Source organism: Impatiens glandulifera, chromosome 3, assembly GCF_907164915.1.
Source record: "Impatiens glandulifera chromosome 3, dImpGla2.1, whole genome shotgun sequence".
NCBI lineage: Eukaryota > Viridiplantae > Streptophyta > Magnoliopsida > Ericales > Balsaminaceae > Impatiens > Impatiens glandulifera.
This window is the reverse complement of record NC_061864.1, coordinates 9,797,689-9,820,449: the sequence shown is the minus strand read 5'-3', so window position 1 is coordinate 9,820,449 and position 22,761 is coordinate 9,797,689. Positions and strand designations below refer to the sequence as shown.

Below are 22,761 nucleotides of genomic sequence, written 5' to 3'. Positions count from 1 at the left end.
TTCCTTCAACGAAGTATATGGGAAGATCTATTTATTAGTCAAATGATGATGAAGAAAAGAACAAGAGGCCAGAGCTGGAAAATGGGTATGTTTCTTCGCTATCTAATTCATCGAGTTCATTGGCTGTAAAGGAAAATCTCTCGCTAATGAAGGAAACCTAAGCAACGCAAAATCTAGATCAATAATTTTCCTTCGTATTCATGGAATCTGTATGAGTCTTCATCGTCTCCTTCACTACCTAAGAAAATGGGTTGCTTCTGGTGCTCCCCGAAGAATGATTAGTCGTCGAAGAAGAGAAAGCAAAGGGGAGGGATGATTCCGGCAGCATTTGTGTCGGATTGGGGAAGTGGCAACGTCGAGGAGTTGTTCTCGAACTTGAATATGCTTTCGAAGGAGCGGGAGAAAGTGTTGAAGATGGCTATGAAGGAGGAAGAGAAAAATAATCTCGAAGAATTTATAATCTCTAACGAAATCTATTGCAGATGGGGTTGCTGGTGTTAGTTGTCGGAGTTGTTGCCGGATTTGTATTATCGGGTGTTAGATGCAGATGCATTGAGAGATGAAGTTGTTTTTAATTTTATTTAGTTTTATTTTTTTAATGATAAGGTCCGTTTGAATTGGAAGATTTGATTATAAAAATAATATATATAAAAATAATACGTGGATATGACACGTCATTGACAGCAGAACTATATTTTAACGTCGTTAGAGAAATCTGTCAAATTTAATAAATTTGACACTTTTTGACAAGTTTGTATACATAGATAGAATTTTACAACTTAATAAACAAATTTGATACATCCATCCAATTTTATAAATAAAATTGACATTCTTCCCAATATTTATTTCTTTCTATAAATCTAGTACACAAAATTTCAAGTCCACCCCAATTTAACTCAAATTTATATTATTATGTTTATATTTTATAAATAATAATAAACTTGTTGAATATTTTAATTAATTTTTAAATTAAATAACAATTCTTAATGGTTTTATATATATATATAAATTCTATTTTAGTTTTAAGAAATCGAATAATGATAATATTATTATTTAATAATAATTTATAAAATTAATTTTGTTTCTAAAATAAACTCTTATAATTTAAATTCTAAATTTTAAGAGATTAAATATATATATAAAATATATATCATGTATTTAATCATATATTATGACATGAAAGTATGAAAATGTGTATTAATGATAAATATAAGTTTGTGAAAAAAGTCTTTGTTAAATTAAAATTCAAACTCTCACTGAATCATCTTGTGTGCTTTGTGAATGGAGACTAAAGGATGGTCACAACTTCTCCTAAATCAAACCAAAGACTTGGTAAATAAAAGACCTGGAAATGATAAAATGATATTTTAACATATATACAACAAATATATAAACATATATATAAATGTGGTACAACAAATATATGCAAACAATTATATATAGAACTAATTGTTGGAGTTTCCTACTCTCTATTCTGGCATTATAGTTCAAGATTACAATTAAAATTATACTAACATATTAAGGTCTTCATCCTAGCAAGTACACCTTCTTACCCAGCTCATCATCATCTTCTTCATCAACAACAACATGAATAATTGAGTCTGTCTCTATACGCGAGGCTCTGCAGCTGCTGCCGGTTTTGCATTGAGAAGCGGCTGGAGAGCCTTCACCACAATCGTCATGTTTGGCCTGAAGTCTGCTTCATATTGAACACACAGTGCTGCAACTGCTGCCATCTAGAGACACAATATAACAAAAGATATAAACAATTGAAATTTGATTCATCAATATTCTTATTACAAGCTGTTGATATCTCAGAAGCAATAAAAAAATAAAGTTACCTTAGCAATTGCTTTTGGTGGGTAATCATCACCTAGCTTGGGGTCTATGCATTGCTTTACTTTATCTTCACTTAGTCGAGGAGTTGCCTGTCAATTTTTTTATTATCAAGTTTTTAAGATATTTTGATGTAGTTTATAATATAGTTTAAAAAATGGATCATACCCAAGTAACCAGACTCTGTTGCCCCTTGGGCATTGTATGATCTACAGGTTTCCTTCCAGTTAAGAGTTCTAGAAGAACCACTCCAAAACTATACACATCACTTTTCTGAGTTATTTGCCCCGTCATTGCATACCTAAATCAAGGAAATAATATTTACTGAATTTTATATACATTATTGTTTAGTCCTAAAAAAGTGATGAAATCAGTTTTCAATCTTACTCTGGAGCATGGTAACCAAAAGTTCCCAACACTCTTGTGGAATGTAGTCGAGCTGCAGTGTCCGAAGACTGGTTTGTCAAGTTGAAATCGGCTAACTTTGACAAGAAATCTTCGAACAGGAGAACATTGCTGGATCTAACATCACGGTGAACAATGGCAGGCTGCACCTTTTCATGCAAATATTCAAGGCCTCTGGCTGCTCCATAAGCTATTTTCACTCTTTGACTCCAGGCCAGAACCGGACCAGGCTCAGACCCCTGTACACCCTTCCTTCCTGCATTCCATATTTTCATTACAGCAACAAATGCAACCACAAATGAAAATGAAACCAATGGTTGCTTTTAATTTTACCATGTAATATATCATGCAAAGAGCCCATTATGGCATACTCATATACCATAATTCGGTTGTCTTCTTCCAAACAATAACCCAGCAAACCCACAAAGTGTTCATGCTTAAGCCTCGAAACTACTGATAACTGTAAATTCATCAAATACAAAGGAAATGTTATACCGCTATAGCTTATCCCCCTCCTCCCCCCAAGAGATTAAATCGATTAACCTGATTTGAAAAATCATTATCGGGCTCTGTTGATGCACTTGTATCCAGCTTCTTTATGGCTACCTGCTGTTCATCTTGTAAAGTTGCGTTATAAACCCTACCGTATGAACCTTCCCCAATCAAAGCCTTGGGTCCAAAGTTACCAGTCAACCTATTCAGCTCACTCAATTGCATAGCCGGTACATCAATGGGCAAAACTTTTTGTGGGACACCACTTCTTGCTGGATTTGAACTCCTTGGTTCTCCTGTTCCATCGCATAAGTATCAAGTACGCAGCAATTAAAACTACACTAATCACGTATCTTCATCTGTCTCAATGCAGATTGAGAATCCAAAGTCTTGCAAAATATAACCAACCAAAGAAAAACCGCATTTTGATATTGCATTAATAACAAAAAAATCCATAGGCGAAATATTAAAGACAAAGCAAAGAGAAAAAGGAATTGCACCACATATTGCAAATATAACCAACCAAAGACATCATCATTTTGATTTTGCATTAAGACAAAAGAGAAAAAGAATTGCATTACCACTACCATATGCATTTCCCCCTTTATAGGGGGCTGCATATTGGTTCGCAGGTGGTCCAGCAAGTTCTTCCTCCCCACCTCCACAACACGACATTGTTCGATTTCTTTTATGTCAGCCTTGAGAGATAAACACGATAGAACAAAAAATAATCAACCCGGATGGATAAATTTGTCAGGTACCAATTCCCGAGCATGTTATAGTCGTCTTATAAGTCCTGAAATGAAGCCAATTAGAACCCAGAAGAAGAATCATCGAACATATTAATATCGTTTGTCTGTTCCAAATTCGAAGATGCAATCAACAAATGAAACTAATCATAAAACAAATGAATCGCAGGGGCGTACCTTCATCGAAATGCCTTGTGCAGAAAGAAGAGATTCATACCGATGGAAGATGAGGCGAGAGAAAGAAGAGAAAGGAAAAGAAGACAGGGAATGAATTATTGCTAATTTGGCTCTCCCTTTCTTTCATCTTTCTCTGTCCATCTGATTGAAGGGATCATGATCTTCCTCATTTGGCGGGAAATTCGCTATGAAAGTATTTTAACCGCTAAAACAAAAGAATCCAGCAAAGACTCTTCTCAACGTCACAATTATGAACTTTATATCGTTACACTCCTTACAATAATTCAAACATTTTATTATTCAATTATTTTTTAAATAATAATATTTAAATTATATTCTATTCATTAAATATATATATATATATATAGACCCGTCAAGTTAAGGTAGTTTTCATTGGTAAGAGTCGACTTAAGAAACTAGCATGTTTTCGATTTCATCATAATTGTGAGTGTCATGCCTTTAATTCAAAAATATATATTTTTTTTAAATAATTATAAAAAAAAATTATAATTATTTGAAAAATAAATTTGAAAATATAGTGCATTTCCGCGCCCAATAGCAAAATTAGTAAAGAGAAAGAATAAAATCCCAAAAAAGACCCCACTCCTATGAATCACCTTTCTTTCTTTCTCTCTCCTCTCATATGTTATTGTCCTGTCTATTTCGAAAAACCCTTCTTTCTTTCTCTTCTACTGTGTTCGCTCGATTTCGCCATGGAAGACGACCAGAGGGTCAAGGAACTTGTCAAAGAGCTAATAAAGAGACTGCTCACCACCCGCGCTCAGTCATCTTCTTCGCAGATTCCCTCCAACTCAACTCCTAGTAATTTTGGCGCCGCTACAGGCAATGTTCAGATCCAAACTATTCAACAAGCTCACAAGTATGCTATTCGCATTCTCTACAGTAGGATTACGCCATCAATCTCCGCCGACGAGGCATCCATGGCCGAATCTATCAAACGCCATCTCGCAACCCAAGGTAAATCATCCGATGCCCTAAGTTTTGCCGATCTCTACTCTAAATTCTCCTCAAAATCCGGCCCCGGGAGTATAAACAACAAGTGGGCTGTGCTGTATATGCTCAAAGTTATTTCCGAGGATCGTAAAAACAAGAATGGTCGTGCCAGTTCTTCCATTTCCTTCGGTTCGGCGGTGTCTGGTGGCCTACCATCCTTATTAAATTCTGAAAGAAATGACGATTCACGATCACTCAGTGTCGTGGATAACACCAGTTCCAGGGTTCCGCGGAGTATTGGTAAGAGTAAGGATGGTGGTGTATTACTGGTTGCTAAAGATCCTGAAAATATCCGTGATTTGGCTTACAGGGAGTTTTCGATTTTTGTAAAAGAAGTTAATGAGATTTCTGAAGAGGTTTTGGTTAGAGATATATTATATGCTTGTCAAGGAATTGACGGGAAGGTTGTGAAATATGATAAGGATCTTGATGGTTATGTGTTGCCAGATAACATCAGGCTACCAAGGGCCAAGAAGACGATGGTTTTGAAACTTTGTGAACTTGGATGGTTGTTTAGGAAAGTCAGGGGATATATTTCAGAAAGCATGGATAAATTTCCAGCAGAAGATGTTGGGACTGTAGGGCAAGCCTTTTGTGCAGCATTGCAGGATGAGCTCTCAGAGTACTATAAGTTGTTAGCTATCCTCGAAGAACAAGCAATGAATCCTCTTCCACTAGTTTCTGAAACTGCAACCTCGGGAAACTATATTTCCTTGAGGAGATTGTCAGTTTGGCTGGCTGAACCGATGGTCAAAATGCGTCTAATGGCTCTTCTTGTTGATGGTTGTAAGGTTTTAAGGGGTGGAGCAATGGTTGGGTCCATTCATTTGCAAGCACAACATGGTGATCCTACTGTGCATGACTTCCTGAGGAGATTACTTCGTAGAGTCAGTTCTCCTCTTTTTGAAATGGTTAGAACTTGGGTTTTGGAAGGAGAACTTGAAGATATTTTCTCTGAATTCTTCATTTTAGGTCAATCTGTGAAGGCTGAGTCGCTATGGAGGGAAGGCTACCGTCTTCATTCTGGAATGCTTCCTTCTTTCATATCACAAACACTAGCGCAACGCATTTTGAGAACAGGGAAGTCCATAAACTTCCTTAGAGTTTGCTGTGAAGATCGTGGTTGGGCCGATGCAGCAACAGAAGCTGCTGCTGCTGCTGGTACGACGACTACAAGAGGTGGTCTCGGATATGGTGAAACAGATGCACTTGAATCTTTGGTTGCTGAAGCAGCAAAGAGAATTGATAAACATTTAATGGAGGTAATTTACAAGCGGTACAAGTTCAAAGACCATTGCCTCGCAATAAAGAGGTATTTACTACTTGGGCAGGGTGATTTCGTGCAGTATCTCATGGACATTGTGGGACCGGAATTATCTGAGCCTGCTAACACTATTAGCTCATTCAAACTTGCCGGATTGCTGGAAACTGCAATTAGGTCTTCTAATGCTCAGTATGATGATTCTGATATACTCGATAGGTTGAAAGTTAAAATGATGCCTCATAACAGTGGAGACAGAGGATGGGATGTTTTTTCACTGGAATATGACACGAGAATTCCACTCAATACTGTTTTTACAGAGTCTGTCATGGAAAGATACTTAAGAATATTCAATTTTTTATGGAAGCTTAGACGTGTGGAGCATGCACTTATAGGGACCTGGAAGATGATGAAACCAAATTCTACCAGTGCTCATTTTAAACTGCAGCAATCTGTCAGAGCGCAATTATTACTGACATCAAGAAAATGTCAGGTTTTGTGGGATGAAATGAACCATTTCGTTACAAATTTGCAGTATTATATCATGTTTGAGGTCTTGGAAGTATCGTGGTCTCAATTCACAGATGAAATGGAAGCAGCTAAAGATCTTGATGACCTACTTGCAGCACATGATAAATATCTTCATTCCATTGTGGAGAAGTCTCTACTTGGAGATCGATCTCAAGCTCTTTATAATACGCTCTTTGTTTTATTTGATCTTGTTTTGCGGTTTAGGAGCCATGCGGATCGCTTATACGAGGCTATTCATGAGTACCAAGCAAGGTAACTTTATACCCTTCATTAATGTCTCAGTTTGTTAGAACATGTTATATGGTGGTTAACTAAGGGCTTGTTTGATATTGGTTATTTGGGGGGGTTTATTGGGTTCTTACCAAAAATCTTGTTTTATGAAAAAGTAGGTTATTTGGGTTTTTAATTTGTTGAATTATTATAATGTCCTTTTGTATTTGAAATTTATAAAAATAAAGGTATTTTGGTTGATGATTTGATGGTTAAAATGAAATATGATAGAATGGTTGGGTTTTGAGTAAAAAATCATAAATCAAACGAACCTCTAACAGGAAACCCATTGAGGATTGAGGGTAACTCTAAGTGGTAAGAGTCTTGAACTAACAGGCTAAGGTCTAGGTTCATTTTTCACTTAAAGGACCTTAATTGGATAGTTTATATCACTGAAAGTACTATGCTAACCTCCCAGAAAATAAATAAAAATGTGTTCTTGTAAAAAGAAATAAAAAATCTCACAAGATATAATGTGTTTGCAGAACCATGGAGTCCTCTCGAGACAAGAATAAAACTTCAAAACCTGGATCTTGGATAAGTGAAGGGCGGAAGGCTTTGACCCAGCGCGCAATAGAATTCTTAAAGAAAGCAGAGCACGACATAGACATAATTGGCAAGGAGTACTCTTTGCTTCTTAATGAGTTCATCTCACAGTTGCCTTTACAGCAACATATTGACCTAAAGTTTCTTCTTTTCCGGTTTGATTTCACTGAGTTTTACAGTCGGATACGCCCTGAAAATAGTTAAAATTCAACTTCAACTGAGATTTTTATGACTGTTAGTTAACTCTATTGGACATAGAACCTGATGGGGTGGACCTTGCGCCAGCAATCATTTATTGATTTCTTATAGGTATGGCAATATTCTCGGTCTTGCAATTACTAGACATGTATTTTATGTGTGTGTTTGACTGAGTGACTGACTCGTGTTTTAATCTCCAGGATGTAGCAGTCAGTCTGTTTTCTTCGGATGGTGTGTTAGAAGAGGGTTTTAGATTTGATTGAATGTGGTTAGGTCAGCATGCTTATATAAGTATCTACACGATATGTATTCTGTTTGATCATCCAATGATGAAAGTCCTATTGCTTTTCATTTATTTTCCCCATTTGGTTGTCTTGAGCCTGTATATGTATCATCAATTGTTCATTACTATTCTGGAATCTTTATTGAGATGTGTGGAAGGGTTACCACCACCCCCTGGGAATAGAGCCAAATACATGGTTTATTTGATGTACTTTTTTTCCAGGCAGACACATTTTTCTCTAGTCCCCCTGATCAATAAGAGTTGTCTGGCCCATACAAAAAGGATTCTGATTATGTGGTAACTATTCAATTTCATTTGAATTCCTGTTTCTAATGTATGTGCTAAGTGATAGATTATTTTTGTATAATTAAAGGAAAGTGACATTATTAACATGGCTTTATCTCTGTGCTAATTTGGTTTCTTTTGGTTTGCTTTAGTGTATATTGATTAAAATATTGGGTGAGCATGAAGCATCTTTTAGAACCAAAAGGGGGATGAGACTTGAGAGAGATGCAAGCTCTTTGTGATCAATAATGTCATGTGCATCATTTGACTACATACAGAAAGCTAATTAGGTATATCATGGGCCCCAATACTCTCAATTGTGTCTTTTACTCTTTCACCACACTACTTAGTGACAGTAAATAATTGACCTGTTTTGGAATTCACTTCAAAAAAAAAAATTTATTTACTGTTTTTTTCAGTTTAACTGCAAACTGAAGTGCTCCCACATAACCTAAACTGGGTAAATTTCACATGCATTGAGTCATCTTTTGCTGACTGTTTGTTGAAGTCAAATTCAAATAAATTATTTATTATATTTGTGGGTTATGACTTATGTCGGTGTTCTTTTTCTTTCTCCCAAATAATTATGAAAACTTATTTGATAATATTATTTGTTTAGTTTTGTAAAAAAAATATATAACTTGTTTGATAAAAGACAAATTATTGGGGGTTTTAATTGATTTATTTATTAAAAAGTTTTGTATTTAAAATTTAAATTTAATAAATATATAGTATAAATATTTTAGTATTTTAACTGTTGGATGGTTAGAATGATAGAATTTTTAAAATATTTAAAAACAATAAAGAAAAAACCTCCCACGATCAAATTAGGTCTAAATGTCTAAGAGTATTTAATATTAATGTGACAATTTCCAACCATAATTAAAGAAAAATGTCCCCTAATTTTAATATAATTTTTAAATTTGTAATTATAAATCAGGTTTTATATATATTATTGAGCGTTGTGAGTTGTCGGCTGAGAAAATTATTAGATTGGAATAATTATATATATTGTTAAAAATATGAGGACTAAATTTGTTGATTGGTCACAGCTCACATTCTGGCATAGTAAGTGGGAATAGAGAATAAGAACAAGTGTGAATTTTGTGCCACATATTGCAATTAAAATCAACTCATAAATAATGACGATTGTGACCGTACATTAACATTGATAACTCCAAATTAAATTATTGATCCATATAATTAACACAAGTTACTATATTATTTTAGTGTTTCTTATTTTAATTTTAAAAATTATTAAAGTTGTGTTTAATTATATGTTATAATATTAATTAAATTTATCATTATTTTGAAGAGAATAAAAATATTAATGTGTTAATAAATAATTATGAAATAGGACCGAACGAGATCTGATTCCGATTATAGTGCCCAGATGCTTCCATCTGAGAACGCTCATTTTTATTCATTATTTATTCAACAATTAAATACAATATTCACATTTATCAATATATAAAGAAGCCTTATTAAAAATGATATAAGGAGATTTCATAGTTTATTTATTTGATGATAAATACTTGTGAGTTTATTTATGAGTTCTTCAGAAATTTATATGTTTTTTATTTGTAGTGCAACATCTCTGACTCTTGTAGCGTATGGGTCACTTATGTGAACAAGAGTAGTAGTAGATCTGAAGTTATTTATACAGTATTTTTTATTTTAGAAAGAGTAAAATTCTAAAAAAGTATATTACAAATTACAATAATTAATTCATGAAAATACACATTTATAGTTTGAAAATTTTGTTTTAATAATATGCAAATGGTCATTAATTCTGTATGTAGACTTAAGTTAAGATCTGATCTACTTTAAGTGATTGAGAGTATTACATAGATATTTGATTAAAAAAATTCATATTCGACTCAAAACAAAAAATGTATTCAATTAAAACAATAGCATTACTCTATAATTTCAAAATAAACATAAAATATAATTGAGATTTACTAGTCTTTGAATAGTTAATAAAAAAAAGTTGAATTTAGACTACGATACGTGAGTAACCATCTCAATCTGTTATGCACTACAGGCCAAAAAGAATCGTCGAACTTTTAATGACCGACGTTCGATATGTATGAGATTTTAAAAAGGAGGTAGATTCGATCCGTGAGCTAATGAACATTATCGAAAATCTAAGACATCAAAAACATGTTGAGTCAGGCGGATATATGCAGGGCAACCCACCCCGAAAATAAAATTAAAAAAAAAATCGAAAAATTGCGAAATTATCCCTTAAACTTTTAAAAAATTTAATTTAGTTTAATATTTATTTATCTATTTTTAAAAAATTAGCAAAAATTATCTTTATGTATTCACTTTATCTACAATTTCTCTTTATTTTTTTTAAAATTCACCCCAAATTTTTATTATGCCTACCTCCCACTCAACTCATCGTGTTCTTAAATACGTCCATTTGTTGAGTGACCGTGTTTTTATTTTTATATTTTGTATACTGTTTTCATTTTCTCATATAATATGTTTGTATTATTTTATCAAATATAATTATTCTTTATTATAATTTTCCATTTAAATAATAATAATAATAATAAAATAATGACTCCTTACAAAAATAAATAAATTGATATTTGTGGTTCGAACCCCTCTAACTATATTTAAAAAAGATAATATTATTTATATGTAAAATTTAAACATTGAATTAAGTCAATAAAAAGCTGAAGTCTTGACACGTACAAAATATTCTGTACGGTGAGGTGAGGTGAGCTGTGTATTCATGTGTGTGTGAGAGAATGTATGTATGTGTGTGAGAGAATTTATGTATGTGTTGTGTTTTGGAAAAAGGAAGATCTATTAGTTGTGGGGTCCACGCGCAAAATAATTTACTATTTCCATTCTGTATTCCTTTAACTAATTTATTTTAACTAAATCCTTTATCAATTTTATTTATTTATCCTGTTAATATTTATATTAATAATAGTATATTTAAACTTAAAAAACATAGAATGAACCAAAATTAATAAGTCTTTATTAATTGTATTAGTAATAGAAATCAGAATAAAATTAAAGTAAAAGTAAAAATAATAAATATAAAATTACATTAACTTCTAATATTGAAAATAATGGCATGTTTGATTTAGCGTTTATAAGCAGCTTATTGGCATCTGCATAATAAGTTGATACAGCAACTTTGCGTAATAAACTCACGCAAAAAATTATAATCAAGCACGTTTAAACTAAAATTTCTCTCTACCTCCCTCCTCAGTATTTAAGATTATAATCTCAACGTTTTTTCTCTTTCATTCTCTTTTATCTATTTCATTCATTTTTAATCATTTTATTCATTCTCCTTCATCAATTTAATCTCTCTAATCATTTTATTCATTCTTTCATTTATTCAATATATTTATAATATTTTTATATATTTATATAAAATTATTATAATAAAAAACATACATTTAAATATATTTTTATTTATTATTAATAATATATGTATCTTAATATATAAAATAATTAAACAAAATATAAAATATAAATATATTATAATTTTTTTATTTATAATTATAATTTTATAAATTAAACTAGCCTTAATTATTTAGAAGTATTTAATTACAATTGAAATGAATGATAATACGAATAGGGTGAGAGAACTCAAAAATATATGAAAAAGATTAGATCGGAGGTAGAGCGTGGAAATGTGAAAAATATATATAATAATAATAAATTGTTTTTTTTATTCATGTCATTTATTTTAGAATATATTATTTTTTTAATTTAAGTTATTTATTAATATTTAAAATTATATATTAAAAAAAACTTATAAAAATTAATATATTAATATAATTTATTTTGAAATATATATTATTTTTTAATTTAAATCATCTATTAATATTTAAAGTTAAATTAATAAATATATATAACATTATATATATATATATAATATTAATTATTAAATAATATTATAAATATATAAAAAAATAAGCTGAATCAAACCTACTTAAGCTTAACAATTAAATAAGTTAAAATTATATTAAATGTATCTGAAAATATCTAAAAATAAGCTGATTAAATTGTCATCAATAAGCTAAGAATAAATGGAATGAAACTAACCCAATATGACTAAGAATAAGTATTCATGTAAAGATAAGTGAAGTGGGGATGACTAGAGTAATATCCACTTATTTTTATTTTTATTTTTATTGGTTTATGAATAATATGCTTAAATTTTAAAAGTAATATAATATCATATAAATTGTATTGTTTTATAATTATTTAAAACTCAAACAATTATATTTTAAAGTATTTGAGAAAAACATACTTTCGCATCACAAAGGGACAAATGGCCAATTGTATCAGTTCAGATCTTCTGCTACCGATTGCCGTGTTCCCCTGTGGCGGACCAATCAGATTGCAGCATTATTAATTTAATAATAAATCAATCTGGGCAGGAGAAGGAGGGAGGGAGAATCCGGAAGCCGGGTTTAGGCCCGGGTTCACACGAGACGCCGTTAACGGAAGCGCCCGTTAACGCCAGGAAATAATATAATATTCATATGATACCCAAATAAGATATCTTCGCTCTGATCTACACGCTCGTTGCCATGACCCTCATGTAAACCCCGCATACCCACCCATGAGAAGAACGCCTGCCGTTCATGAAAATACACTTACACTTCCATGTAAAGACCGAATTGACAGTCAGATTTTCTTTACGTTTATTAAATATTAATTTAATTTATTAAATAACACAGGCAGCGATATAATATTCGCTTCAAGTAATTCAATCTTTTATTTTCTTGGATTTTTTATTTACTTTTTTTATTTAATTTTTTTTTACCTCGAGACTCTCTGGAGCGAAGATATATTTGCTTCAATTAATTTTAATAAAACCCCCATGTAAAACTCCCCTACCCACACATGTAAAGACTGCTTGAATACCATGTAAAGACACTTACCCGTTTATGTGAATACCAAAATGACATGGATTTTATATTTCCGTTTATAAAATATTAATTCAATTAATTGAAGATGACATGCAGCAACCGAACAAATCTTCGCCTCGCTTACCGGCTATTTTTTTTTCCTATTTTTTTTTATTTCATTTTTTTTGCCTCGAGACTCTCTGGAGCGAAGATATATTTGCTTCAATTCATTCTAATAAAAACCTCATGTAAAACCCCCGTACCCACCCATGAGAAGACTGCTTGACTACCATGTAAAGACACTTACCCGTTTATGTGAAGACCAAAATGACATGGATTTTATATTCCCGTTTATTGAATATTAATTCAATTAATTGAAGATGACATGCAGCAAACGAATTAATCTTCGCCTCGATTACCGGCTATTTTATTTTTCCTATTTTTTTTATTTCATTTGTTTTGCCTGGAGACTCTCTGGAGCGAAGGTATATTTGCTTCAATTCATTCTAATAAAAACCTCATGTAAAACCCCCCTACCCACCCATGAGAAGACCGCTTGACTACCATGTAAAGACACTTACCCGTTTATGTGAAGACCAAAATGACATGGATTTTATATTCCCGTTTATTAAATATTAATTCAATTAATTGAAGATGACATGCAGCAACCGAACAAATCTTCGCCTCGATTACCGGATATTTTTTTTTTCCTATTTTTTTTTATTTCATTTTTTATGTCTGGAGACCTTCATGAGCGAATGTATATTTGCTTCAATTAATTCATTACTTTTTTTTATTTATTTAAATTTTTTCGCTGGAAAAGAACATTTGTTCGCCTAGACCATTTTCCATGTAAAATGGATTGAATAGTCGCTTCTCGAGAGAATACTTATTCGCCCCTGGTCCCTGTGTCATGTTACACGGAATGAATAGTCGCTTTTCGAAAGAAGACATGTTCGCCCCTGGTCCCTGTGTCATGTTACACGGAATGAATAGTCGCTTTTCGAAAGAAGACATGTTCGCCCCGATTACATGAATATATATACCCCCTAATATGATTATTTTATTATCAGTTCCGCCCGATTCATCTCTCTCTCTTCCTGCCTCCTTTTCACGGCGATTCGTAACCGGCTCCCCGTCGACCGAACCTGAATCCACATCTTCACGACTCCACAATGGTACGTATTCCTGACTAGTAGCTTTTAATATTTAGGATTATGGAACTACTACACTAGATTCTGTTATGTGATGTTGTTGTCTCTTTAATCTTTAGGAAACCCTACTCTCAAAATGTTACCTTGACTGTAAATCAATGTTATTCAGGAAAACTTATCTAGTGTTGTGTTTTGTGATATTATTTCCCTGAAACCCTATTACATACTCACAAAGACCGTTTTTTTTTTCATGCACTTGCAGGCTGCCTCAACATCCGTCCAAAACTTTGGCAAAGATTGGATTTTATGCCCAAATCAATTAACAAGTGAAGAGATAGTACTCTTCGTTACATTTCTCCCTTTTTTTTCCATAATGTATAAGTTTTCATCCTGTTTAACTGAAATATTTATGATTGTTCTTAAACAGCACTTGATGCAACAATATGCTAACACATGTGGTGCCACGGTGTCAATGAGGTGGCGAGACGATGTTACCCACGTCATAGCATCCACCGATTCTAATGGTGGATGCGGTCGCACTATCAAAGTATTGAAGGGCATATTGAACGGGAGTTGGGTCCTTACCATTGATTGTGAGACTCTGTTATTCTTAACCCTTTACTGTTAACTCAATATTCATTTTCACATATATGAAACTAAAAACACCTATTGCTTTTATACAGGGATAAAATCATCAATCAGATTTAACTGTTACGTGGACGAGGAACCATACGAGGTGCAGCGAGATAATCATGGGACTGTGGGCGGTCCAAGAGCTGGCAGAATGCGTTATTTGAACAATGTAAGTTTTGTCTTATTCCCTCCTCCATATGATATTCAATTGTCCATGATTACTAATAATGTATTGTATTTTCTTTCAGCTGCCCAAACTCTTCGACAGTTACACCTTCATATTTGCAGGGGAATTCATCCCGGCTTACAAACTTGATCTTATGGGGTTTGTAATTGCTGGAGGAGGTACAACTAAAGAAATGGAGAATCCATTTGTCGAGCCCGAGGACGACAAAACTATAGTTGTATACGACAAGTCTCGGCACGATGTTAATGAACTTGTTTGGGTATTTGAGGCAGAGAATCCTCTGAAGACATATTTGGATGTGTTTGGTGTTCCTCACACCAGCTTGCTAGAATCCATTGCTGCTTGTGATTTGCAGCCTTTGTTTTTGTAATAGACATGTGTTGGTTTAATTTGTTACTTAATATTTCAATATTTTGCATTCTTGAAAATTCAATGTCATATTTGATTTCAGAATTATGTTATTTGTTCTTCGAATTGTTTTTTTTTAAACATCAGCCTTATATGTAACTAAATCTTGAAACATTAACAAATACTGTATAACTTGAAGTATAAATTTGATCAATAATTAATATTTTTTAAAACTACTGTGAAAATAATATTTGTAAAACAATTGTCAAAACAATAATGTGAAGAAATCTTCGCTTACTGATTGATTGATTGATTTATTAATTTTATTTCATAATAATTTTTGTCATTTAATTATTAAAATGAAATAATTTTTTTAACATGTCACCTCACCGCCACCTAACACCTGCCACCTTTTCATTAAATGCTGCATGCAGCAAGCCATGCTGCTAAGCTAGACAACTTCGTACTCTTCTCTCTCTCTACCGTACGACCATTTCTTCGCCGGAGTTATACTACATTGTCTACCATCGACCTCTCCTTCGCCGGAGACTTCATTATAATATCAATCCATCTTCCTAAATTATAAAATGGTATGTTTTTGAATGTCATCTATACCTCCTTTACTTTTCTTCCCAACCTTTTCTATGTTTTTTGAATACTCGACATGAAATGTTCTGTTCTTTTTGATTATCAGGAAGGAATACGTATCATCGAGAATGATATGGACGAGAATGATATTATTGATTTAAGGTAACATTGTTTAACTTCTCCAATTTTTGTAGTGCACATGTAAGCGAAGATCTCTTCACTACTATATTATGAGATAATATCTTATGAAGCGAAACTATATTCGCCTAATATTACACTCTTCATACTGTTGAAGTGAAGCTTTCTTCGCTTATATTGTTTTCATTTTCCAATAATCTACAAACCTTTATTTTCCACTTGTTCAAACTGAACAGCGAATCTGCTACTTGTCGTCGTCAATTGAATTTCGATGGAAACGGCCAACCTTTGGAGGACATCGAATCCAACTTAATTCCACTTTTAGGTAGAGAATTTGAGAGTGAAGAAGAAGGCTACGTATTCTACTTAGCATACGCTAAACTAATAGGATTTGGTATAAGGCGCAGTTCAAAACATGTAGACAAGGAGGGTAAAATACTGGATAGGGTTTTTTGTTGTAGTGCACAGGGTGAACGGGGAAAGGACAAACGTGATGTCTATGTGAAACGTAGACGTTCTGTGACTCGGTTCTGTTGTGAAGCGAAATTGAGGATAAAGCGTGCAGACAATGGAAAGTTCCAAGTGGTAAATTTTATTAGTGATCATAGTCATCCTCTTGCAAGTCCAAAGAAAACTCACCTGTATAGATGCCATAGGAATATTTCTGCAGTTGCAGGCTTACATATCGAGATGGCCACTAACGTGGGAATTCCTCCTAAGTCATCACATGCTCTAATGTCTAAACAAATCGGTGGAAGGGAGAATCTAGGTTTTCTTCCTGAGGATTACAAAAATTACCTGCGCACGAAAAGAACCAGAGAGTGTAATTTTGGGGAAACAGGGGGTGTATTAGAGTATTTGCAGAACAAACAATCCAATGATCCTGGTTTTTATAATGCTTTTCAACTTGATGCGGACGATTTGATAACGAATATTTTTTGGTGTGATTCCAACATGCGGTCCGATTATTCATACTTCGGAGACGTGGTCAGTTTTGACACCACATACAAGAAGAATAATGAAGGTCGTCCAGTTGCGCTTTTTGTAGGTGTCAATCATCACAAACAATCAATTCTTTTTGGAGCAGCTCTATTATACGATGAAACTGCGATGACTTTTGATTGGTTGTTTGAGACTTTCACCAAAGCTATGCATGGGAAAAAACCAAAAACCATTCTTACAGATCAAGACGCGGCCATGGCTAAGGCCTTGGCGTCTCAATGGCCCGAAACAAATCATCGTCTCTGTATTTGGCACATATTTCAAAATGCAGCCATACATCTTAGCTCGGTGTTCCATAATTTCAGAGATTTTTCTAAGGATTTTTCTTCGTGTATATATGATTTTGAAGAAGAGATAGAGTTTGTTGAAGCTTGGAATCAAATGTTGACAAACTACGGGCTTGAAAACAACGATTGGTTGAAACGCATGTTTAGCATTAGGCGAAAGTGGGCATTAGTGTATGGACGACAAATGTTTTGTGCTGATATGACGACAACACAGAGAAGTGAGAGTATGAACAGTATGTTGAAAAGGTACTGCTCCTACAAACACAAGTTTTTAGAATTTTTCAAACACTTTGAAAGACTACTCGATGAAAGAAGGTATGATGTGTTGAAGGCTGATTTCAAATCAATTACCAGCCAACCTAGTCTTAACTATCCAGTTTTGATCTTAAAGGATGCCTGCAAAGTTTACACCCCAGAGGTCTTTAAGTGCTTTGAACAACAATGGTTTATGTCGCATGATTGTGGTGTTGAAATGTTAGAGGATGTCGACACACACAGAAAATACAAGGTAACACCCCACACTAGGAGATGCTCTCATACAGTTACAGTTCATAAGAATGACGATAAGAATATCGAGTGTAGCTGCTGTAAATTTGAATTTGGAGGGATTTTGTGTGCTCACATCCTAAAGATTTTCACAACCATTGACGTGTTGAAGATTCCTCCGGCGTTGATATTGAAGAGGTGGACAAGAACAGCCAAAGATGGAATATTTGGAACTGATCCAATCGTGGACAGTACTAATGTTGATCCGAGTGAGCTTCATAACATAAGATACAGAGATTTGTGTGGGTTGTCCATGCATTTATTTAACAAGGCAGCCGAAAGAGATGACACTTACAATCATGTCAAAGAAATCATGCTGAGCCAGTGCACGTTTGTGGATAAAAAATTGCAGGAGAGTATAAATATGCAAACTCCACCAACCGGTTTATCACGTTCTGCCGAGGGTGCCCCTGTTCAAGCAAAAGGAATGAAAACTAAGAAGCCAACAAAGTCGGGTAAGAGAAGGAAAGGTGGACTGGAGAAGAACTCAAGAAAACGAAAATCAACAAGAATAACTAGTGAATCACATATTCCGGTATGAAATTGCTGACTTACCCTTCTTTACTAATAATTGTGTTATTAATATTCATATAATAACAAACTTTTAAATAAGTTTGATATTCCTTTCCAGCCATCAAGTGCAATGCCAACGACAACTCCTCAGTTCTCAACTCCTCAACAATGGGACGAAAGTTTCAGCATGGACGCCAATACTCCGTTCACTGTTCTTTTGTCATCTCAACTATCGAATTCCAGTTTCATGTGAAACATGATATGTATATAGTATTGTATGTACGTTGGATTTGAAACAAAGAATAAGGTCGAATGTATGCATGCGAAGTTTTATGAAATACCAAATGAATGACCACACTAATTCATTTCTAAAAAATTACAAACACCTAAATCAATCGAATATTTATTCGCCCCAAGTCAACTAATATTAAGTATCCCTTTAGATGCAAATTGAGAAAATGAAACATGATCTTGAGGCGAATATTTGTTCGCTTGGACCTCACCATGTATCTCGGTCGAATATTTATTCTCCTCATAGTTGTCTGATGAAATTGATCTTTATGTTGAAACTGGTATGTACATGTCGGGGTAATTGCAGTGACATGACAAGTCATCCCGCTTCTCATGGATGAGATGGTGGTTTTACATTATCAATAATTTGAGGCGAATATGTATTCGCTTCATCGAAAATATGTCTTATAGGCGAATATTTATTCTCTTCATATTTCTTTCATGAAATTCCAGGCTTCACATATATATTTTATGAAGAGAAGGTCTTTGAAGCGAATATTTATGCGGCTCATGTTTATTTCACTTAATTTATTCATTTAACACATAATTGAACAAGTATTTGAAAATCAACTTTCATAAAAGAACACACTTCATGTATACACGTTCATTAGTGTGAGGATGTGAAGTAACAATTTTTGAGAATTGAAATTACACAACATATTCTTTATTGTAACAATAAATCATTACAATTATAGGAATAGTTTAATTACCCCATCTGTCTATGAGGACATTATTGTACTCATGTCAACTAAAATTCTACATAAAATTTAATTCCACAATATGTATACAGTTCCTAATTCATTGACTTATCCATTTACGGCAGGAATTGTAGACCTCGCTCCTGGCCTGGTTTAGCTCCGAGCCAATGACACGCCAACAGTATTCCATCCTCAATGTCTTTATTTGGTTCCTTACATTTCTTTTAACTCCAAAGCCAGTTTTCCACCCCTTCACCTCACCTTCATACGTCTCCATGTGTCTCATGCAAAAAATGCCGTAGTCAGTGTAATTCTTTGAATCCTGCCATGGCAATTTCAGACATATCTTTTCCAAACCGCCATACTTTTTAGCAAGAACGGGGTCTACGTCGTTCATATATTGTTGAATGTAGTCATCCTGATACATCATTACAAACAACATTATGTAATGTATTTTAGTGCTACTAGAATTCCAAAATTGAACTGTTTTAAATGTTAATTGTAGTGTCATACCAAGATTTGGGCATTCTTATATCTTCTTTCGAAGGGCGATTGCATAGGTGACTCCCGGTTATCAATTACTTGAAATTGCCGTTGTATGAAGTTATAGCAAACAAGGTAGAAATGTCTGTCATCAATGATTGGGAAAAACAACTGTGGATAGAATTAAAAAAAGATTAGATTTGAACTGAGTGGTAAATGATATTATAAGGTATGACAGCCAGAGATGTACTTACGAGGTCCACTTCCCAGAGGTCCATTTTTGAAATTTGGAAAGCCCGACCTTCTAGACAGAACCTGTCATTGAATTTGTCTCGGGTAGTTATCCCACCTTCACGAAAAATCTGTTTACAGCAGTCTTTAGTCTCACAAGAATAACATAATTGATAAATAACAGTGCTAGTACAACTTACGGTGAGCACGGTTGTGTAGAAAATCTTCTTGTAACGAGGGTTGACATTTTTCCTATAAAGGTTGTGCAAAATGTATGACCAAACATCAATAATCATACTGTCTACCCAGGTTTGATCAGCCATTGTAAGCATGTCCCCGCGCGTCACGTGTAGACATAGGTGTTCCGCAATAAATAACATTTCACTGCATGAAAACAGCAAAACATTTTTCAAGAGGGTGTGCAATTCCTATTTTGTATGAATAATTAAGCATTTGCAGCAAACATTACCTTGGATCAAGTCCTCCAGCAAATACGAAACCCACAAAAATCTTCTGAAAGTTTGTTAATTTCTTGTCATCCCTAAACATTTTATTGAATTGTGGTGTTTTCAAAGCTGTAGGCAAGTGCAATGCTTTAAGCCATTCTTTCGTTTGCATGTTTGGACGAGAAGAGCCAGTTTGAAGTGGCGGTAGTACACTGGAGATGCCTTCTTCCGGTTCATTCCTTACTATCTCCAAAGAAGAGGCGGTGTGAAATGGCGTCAGTAGACTGGAGATGCCTTCTTCAGGTTCATTCTTTACTGTCTCCAATGAAGAGGCGGTTTGAAGTGGCTGTGGTAGACTGGAGATGCATTCTTCAGGTTCCTTTTTAACTATCGCCAAAGAAGGGGAGTTTTTGTTGGTTTCTGTTTTGATGACATCGGTTAACCAATCAGTTTTTAAATTTCGTGGGGGTTTTCTTTGGACACTTAAGGCCTTTGAAGGTACTGCTTCCTCTTTTTTTTGGATAATTAGAGTAGGATGCAAGGCTGGGGTGGTTGGAGTGCTGGTGTTCGTGTTGGTTTCTGTTTTGGGAGTAATTGGGTTGGCTTTGGGTTTAGCTTGTTCCATTGTAGGGGGTGTGGTTTTGAGTGGAGGAATGGGGTTTGTTTGGGGCTTGGCTTGTGCCATTGTAGGGGGTGTGGTTTTGAGTGGAGGAATGGGGTTTGTTTTGGGCTTGGCTTGTGCCATTGTAGGGGGTGTGGTTTTGAGTGGAGGAATGGGGTTTGTTTTGGGCTTGGCTTGTGCCACTGGAGGGGGTGTGGTTTTGATTGTAGGAAGGGGGTTGGATTTGGCTTGTGCCATTGGAGGGGTGTGGTTTTGAGTGGAGGAATGGGGTTTGTTTTGGCTTGTGCCACTGGAGGGGGTGTGGTTGTGGGTGGGGGGAGGGGGTTGGCTTTGGCTTGTGCCACTGGAGGGGGTGTGGTTGTGATTGGAGGAAGGGGGTTGGCTTTGGCTTGTGCCATTGGAGGGGGTGTGGTTTTGAGTGGAGGAATGGGGTTGGCTTTGGCTTGTGCCACTGGAGGGGGTGTGGTTGTGATTGGAGGAAGGGGGTTGGCTTTGGCTTGTGCCATTGGAGGGGGTGTGGTTTTGAGTGGAGGAATGGGGTTGGCTTTGGCTTGTGCCACTGGAGGGGGTGTGGTTGTGATTGGAGGAAGGGGGTTGGCTTTGGCTTGTGCCATTGGAGGGGGTGGGGCTGGGGTTTGGGTAACTGTTTTGAGTGGAAGGCGGTTCGTGTGGGATGGGGGTGTTGGTGTGAGGGTGGGTTGTGTGTGGTCTGGGGTGTTTAGAGGAGGGGTGTTGGATTTGGCTTGGTTGTTGGTAGGAAGGGTGTTGCCTTTCGCTTGGGTGGTGGCTTCCGTGTTGGGGTTAATGCCACTTCCTCTGGGCTGCTGCTTTTTGTTTTGGTCCAGACTCCGCTGTAAGCCTTCCCTCAAGATTGCATTGGAGTTTAGCACCGTGGCCAATGGCTCAAATGCAGACTGCACAAGTTCCATGGCGTTTATCTGGTGCATCTCATTCAGATATTTAGCCCCTTGTGCCAATTGTTCGGCAGCGGCCGCAACCTTCCTCAAACATGACGCCAGGTTTTCTGTAATTGGAGCATGCTCAGTTGGATGGTCATCTCCAGTTTGTGGTGGTGTTGGCTGCACATTTTGTTGCATCGGTGGTTGCTCATTCGGAATGGCTATGCGAGCAACCACCCTACCATGTCCAAACCCCCCCTGTGCAGCCTCATAGTCAACCCTTTCGTACATCTTCTTCTCGTCCCAGCATCCTAGAATAGGAAAACTCCTTGAAATCTTACTGTTTACCTTGAACTCAACCACACGGTCCAAGTAGCACAACTGATACATTAGCATGAACAAATATATGTTACGTTCAAAGTCATCAAAAAATTATGAATGGACAACCTCCAGCCAATAGATTTCTACACTCACCAAAAGAAAGGTTAATGGTCCATGGAAATAGGATGTCTTTTTTGCTTTCCACTTATAAACACTGTCGACTAGCCCGTCTAACGTGAACTTGCACCAGTTGTAGTCTTTGATTTTAGATACATCCTGGAGGGATTTCAGTACTTTGAATCTGAAAATAAAAAAGTATTGACTCAAGCCATTTAAAATTATATTGAAGTTCTAAATGAGATCACAGAATTAATGCTAGGTTCTTTGGGTATACCTGCACTGTGGATTTTGGGATGTCCACAAAAAACTGGATAC

General features: G+C 35.0%; 2 protein-coding genes across 2 annotated transcripts; one reads left to right on the top strand and one right to left on the bottom strand.

Moving 5' to 3' along the window:
* Positions 1-1,500: 1,500 nt before the first annotated feature.
* Positions 1,501-3,723, bottom strand: LOC124931722 (probable protein kinase At2g41970). Its single transcript, XM_047472251.1, has 8 exons — positions 3,660-3,723; positions 3,315-3,529; positions 2,785-3,029; positions 2,575-2,701; positions 2,224-2,497; positions 2,005-2,137; positions 1,842-1,928; positions 1,501-1,736 (listed from the first exon to the last, which is right to left on the bottom strand). Exons 2-8 carry the CDS (start codon positions 3,406-3,408, stop codon positions 1,608-1,610), a joined length of 1,089 nt encoding a protein of 362 aa, XP_047328207.1. The 5' UTR covers positions 3,409-3,529; positions 3,660-3,723; the 3' UTR covers positions 1,501-1,607.
* A 559-nt stretch (positions 3,724-4,282) lies between these two features.
* Positions 4,283-8,082, top strand: LOC124930705 (gamma-tubulin complex component 3). The gene is made up of 3 exons (XM_047471048.1): positions 4,283-6,717; positions 7,221-7,590; positions 7,680-8,082. The coding sequence occupies exons 1-2, from the start codon at positions 4,373-4,375 to the stop codon at positions 7,483-7,485; spliced, it is 2,610 nt and encodes an 869-aa protein (XP_047327004.1). The 5' UTR covers positions 4,283-4,372; the 3' UTR covers positions 7,486-7,590; positions 7,680-8,082.
* Positions 8,083-22,761: the final 14,679 nt, after the last annotated feature.

Excerpts from the sequence above, each read along its gene's own strand:
- LOC124931722 (XM_047472251.1), bottom strand. The coding sequence starts at position 3,408 with ATGTCGTGTTGTGGAGGTGGGGAGGAAGAACTTGCTGGACCACCTGCG. Across the intron at positions 2,498-2,574 it reads TTTGCATGATATATTACATG|GAAGGAAGGGTGTACAGGGG; the intron begins GTAAAATTAAAA and ends TATGGAATGCAG. Across the intron at positions 1,737-1,841 it reads CACCAAAAGCAATTGCTAAG|ATGGCAGCAGTTGCAGCACT; the intron begins GTAACTTTATTT and ends TTGTGTCTCTAG.
- LOC124930705 (XM_047471048.1), top strand. The coding sequence starts at position 4,373 with ATGGAAGACGACCAGAGGGTCAAGGAACTTGTCAAAGAGCTAATAAAG. Across the intron at positions 6,718-7,220 it reads ATTCATGAGTACCAAGCAAG|AACCATGGAGTCCTCTCGAG; the intron begins GTAACTTTATAC and ends ATGTGTTTGCAG.